Genomic DNA, 4,007 nt, shown 5'->3' with positions numbered 1-4,007 from the left:
ATGTGGGCATGCTATTTATGGAACGTTGTGCAGTCACGCAACTGTAGCTTATTTATTAATATAAGGACATATGTATAAGTACTATATATTGTTTTGTATTTTGCTGCTTTTTATACTGTACATATTGTAAATAAACCAAGGAAGTCAACACATAATTTCTGACTCGAAGTAAGAGGTAAGTTTGAAATAGCATTTGTTTCCATTTGGGTGGGCTTATTACCAGGCATGGGCTTGTTGCTGGGTAAAAAAGGTAAAATTATGTTGAAACTGATAAGTTAGACGACTTAAAGGAATAAAGAACTTGAACTTGAACAAATAAAAGATAGATTGTTAAACCATGTTTTTTTCTTTCTCCAGATTTGGACTTACATGTACAGTATTGAAAAAAAGGTTTACATTTAGTGGTACAGGTGCTAACGCTCAGGTGACATGATGGCCATGAGCCAGCGAAGTCGTGTTATACAGCTCTACAAAACGGTAAGTTACACATAAGTGACAACAACTTACGTCACAGTAAAAACCTAAAACTGAAAGTAATTAGTCTATTCTGTGTTAGAAAATCTTGTAGACTGGCCCCCATCTATAACCATTTTACCCTATGTGACTTTATTAGAGTCTACCATGCATTGATATGGATGAGTCTGTCATGGTCTTCAGTGGTGAAAGGGTTAAATATTGAATCATTCAGAAGAAAAAAATTGACTGATAATTTTGAACACTCAGATGTCTGATTCCAAGTTTCAAACTAAGGGGAGGTAAGCTAGTAGAAAAATGCAACTGGAAAAGTCCTTTAAAAAACTTAAGAGCTATAGAAAAACACTACTTAAGTCAATCAACAACTGTCGGCACTTTCTGAGTATTTTCTCGTTTAAGGAAACTGCCGATGGTTCCCAATAGTACATTACGTATTGCAATTAGGGACCCTTCCCTAAAGATTTAAATTGGACAAAGAATTTTTTCTCATAAAACTATGTCATCATTTGATAACAATCAGAATGCTTGTCAATGTATTTATTTTGAAAATAGAAGTGGTTTTTTTTGTGATGAAATTATTTAATTTTCACTTGATTGTTGTTTTGAATTTATTTTTTAATTTAGCAAAATCATTTGTAATTTTTGGGAAAATAAACTGGGTAGCTTAAATTCTTCTTGACAAATGCCAAGTGTTTGTGTAAATTACTTTTCGGTGTTTGTTTTACAGCTGCTACACATGGGGCGTGATTATCCAAAGGGGCATGAATACTTCAGGGAACGACAGAGGAACGCTTTTAGGAAGAACAGAAATATAACAGATCCGCAAGAAATTGATGCCCTAATCACCAAAGGAGAATATGTCCAAAAGGAAATTGAGGCACTGTATTTTTTGATGAAATATCGGACAATGAAGAGAAGATACTATGATAGTCACAATTCAAATGAAACAACTTCACAGAAATAGTGATAACTAATTTGTGGTGACAAGAAACATATGCCTGGATAAAGAAAAAAAAATTAATGAAAGAAGAAGAAATATATTTTAACATACCTGTGATAAATTTCATCTTTTAGGGAGCTTGAAAGATTTTATCAGCAATACTATGCATTTGTGTATAACATTAGAATGTGTAAATTAATGTATATTATAGTGTATAGATGGGACACTCGGACTAGAAAAGAATACAGGTGCTTGTAAGGGATGGGGGCTTTATTTAGTCAAATACAGTATTTGTCAACCCTTATATCAGTAGTTAAAGCTGTGCAAACATTCTAGATCTGTAGCCTTGAAACAAAAAATCAAAATAGGATTTCCAGTTTGTGTATGTTTAAAGAATGAAACTGACGTACTGGTGAGAAGATTTCATAACATTTCTTACATTAATTGTTTCTAGTCGCAACACACTTGTCAATATACATTTTTTTTTTAGTATACAATGCATGCATACCAAAACTCATACATGCATGAAATAATTTTATGGCCTATTTTACACTGGTAATATTTCAAATAGTCTATTTTTAGTTTCAATCAAAATAGGAAAAAGGTCAGTGTTATTCATTAGTTGTAGTTATGACTAAACATACATGCAATCTTTCTTTCCTAACTGTATATAACTTTACTTAATTAAGTATTTACTAATTTGAAGGAATTTTTCTGGAAAAAGTTACCCCAAATATGAGATCCTTGAGTTAAGGACCATACATTCCTGAACAGTAAATAAGTAATCTACATGTGATAAAAAGCTTCAATATTATTCCATGTGTGTTTTTGTAAACATTTAGTGGTTTAATAAATTATCATTTATATTTATTTTTGTGATTTTTGACTGTTTTAAATGAATTTGATCTCCTTTCATTTAACAAGAATCACCTGATATGCATTACTCAAGGAAAATCTGTTGCATTTTATGATTTTACAAATGCTTCAACTATAGCATTGAATAAAAATAAAAATAAATGTTGTTTCCAAACATTGTTAGCCGATGTAATTTTAACAATATCCTTGATTTGGCATCATTTAATGAGTACTTTCCATTTTAAATGTCTCAAAACTTTGTACATGGTTCAACACAATATGCAAGAAAATTTTGCTGTATCATGACATCATAAGTTTATTGTTATATCGGGAGAATTTTTGTTCCTTGTGAAACCATAACTAAAATTAACAAACTTTGCCTTCTAATGTTTCTAATTGGGTATGATATATGGATGAATTAACTGTAGTCTGTCTATATTCTGATAGTTTCATAATGTAAACTCTGTAAAGTGTTTTGAATTTTTTCTATTTGTATGGATTGTTGAAAAGAACATTTTTATATCTTCCCTAGTTTACTTCATTTTTACTTTGTTAGAATGTGCTTTCTGATTAAAATTGCGTACAAAATGACATATGTATTGAAATTCAGATTTACCAGAATTAAATGAATCACTTGATTGAGGTGCAAAATAAATTTTCGTTTTTTTAATTTGTGAAATTGGTTTTATTGTTCAGATTTTACAGTTAGATAAAATACATTTTGTACTAGTTTCGGTTATATATATTATATGAGAATTCGGATATTAAAAGTACAATTTGAATTTTCAAATACACTTTCATGCGTTTATTTAATATTATTTTTCATATTCCCAGATAGTAGTTCAAATTTTAATTTAAACATTAATGAAAATATCTTTGTATTAAACTCTACAATTGTATGTTATTTACTTAATCCGTTATTAATGGCAAAAAAACAAGAACTGAGAAAACAGGATCATCTGGCCTTTTGTAAAAGACGTAGTTTCAATTAGAGTTATCTCCCTTACCTCGAGAGAGGTCAATTGTAAAAGGTCATGGGTCATGGTACCAGGTATATATGGAACTCCGTGGTGGCCTCATGTAATTTCATTATTTGTGACAAGTTTATGAAATGGAATATAAGTGGCATTAAAATATATTGGGTTGCTATTAAATAATTTCATTAAACACTTATATGTCTCCCCTTTTTCCCCCATTCGATACTTAACTTGCAAACTTGAGTGCTTCAACCATACTTTGAAAGATAACATTGGAAATGCTTGTAAATCCATATGCATTTCACGGCAGATATGGCGCTCTATTTTAAGCGACATTGAGCATATATGGCGTTCCATATTATGATACATTAGGCAGTTACGACGTTCCATATTATGATACATTAGGCAGATACGACGTTCCATATTATGATACATTAGGCAGTTACGACGTTCTATATTATGTAACATTAGGCAGTTACGACGTTCTATATTATGTAACATTAGGCAGTTACGACGTTCTATATTATGTAACATTAAGCAGTTACGACGTTTAATATTATGTAACATTAGGTAGTTACGACGTTCTATATTATGATACATTAGGCAGATACGACGTTCCATATTATGTAATATTAAGTAGATACGACGTTCCTTATTATGATACATTGAGCAGTTACGACGTTTAATATTATGTAACATTGGGCAGTTACGACGTTCTATATTCTGTAACATTAGGCAGTTACAACGTTCTATATTAGGAT

At 30.8% G+C, this 4,007-nt stretch overlaps 1 protein-coding gene across 1 annotated transcript; it reads left to right on the top strand.

Annotated features, from left to right (window-relative positions):
• The first annotated feature begins 391 nt into the window (after positions 1-391).
• Positions 392-2,284, top strand: LOC110440298 (electron transfer flavoprotein regulatory factor 1-like). The gene is made up of 2 exons (XM_021483272.1): positions 392-477; positions 1,202-2,284. The coding sequence occupies exons 1-2, from the start codon at positions 430-432 to the stop codon at positions 1,436-1,438; spliced, it is 285 nt and encodes a 94-aa protein (XP_021338947.1). The 5' UTR covers positions 392-429; the 3' UTR covers positions 1,439-2,284.
• The last annotated feature ends 1,723 nt before the right edge of the window (positions 2,285-4,007 follow it).

The sequence above is a fragment of the Mizuhopecten yessoensis genome, unplaced genomic scaffold (genome assembly GCF_002113885.1).
Source record: "Mizuhopecten yessoensis strain PY_sf001 unplaced genomic scaffold, ASM211388v2 scaffold11177, whole genome shotgun sequence".
Taxonomy (NCBI): Eukaryota; Metazoa; Mollusca; class Bivalvia; order Pectinida; family Pectinidae; genus Mizuhopecten; species Mizuhopecten yessoensis.
This window is presented reverse-complemented; position numbering and strand designations above follow the sequence as displayed.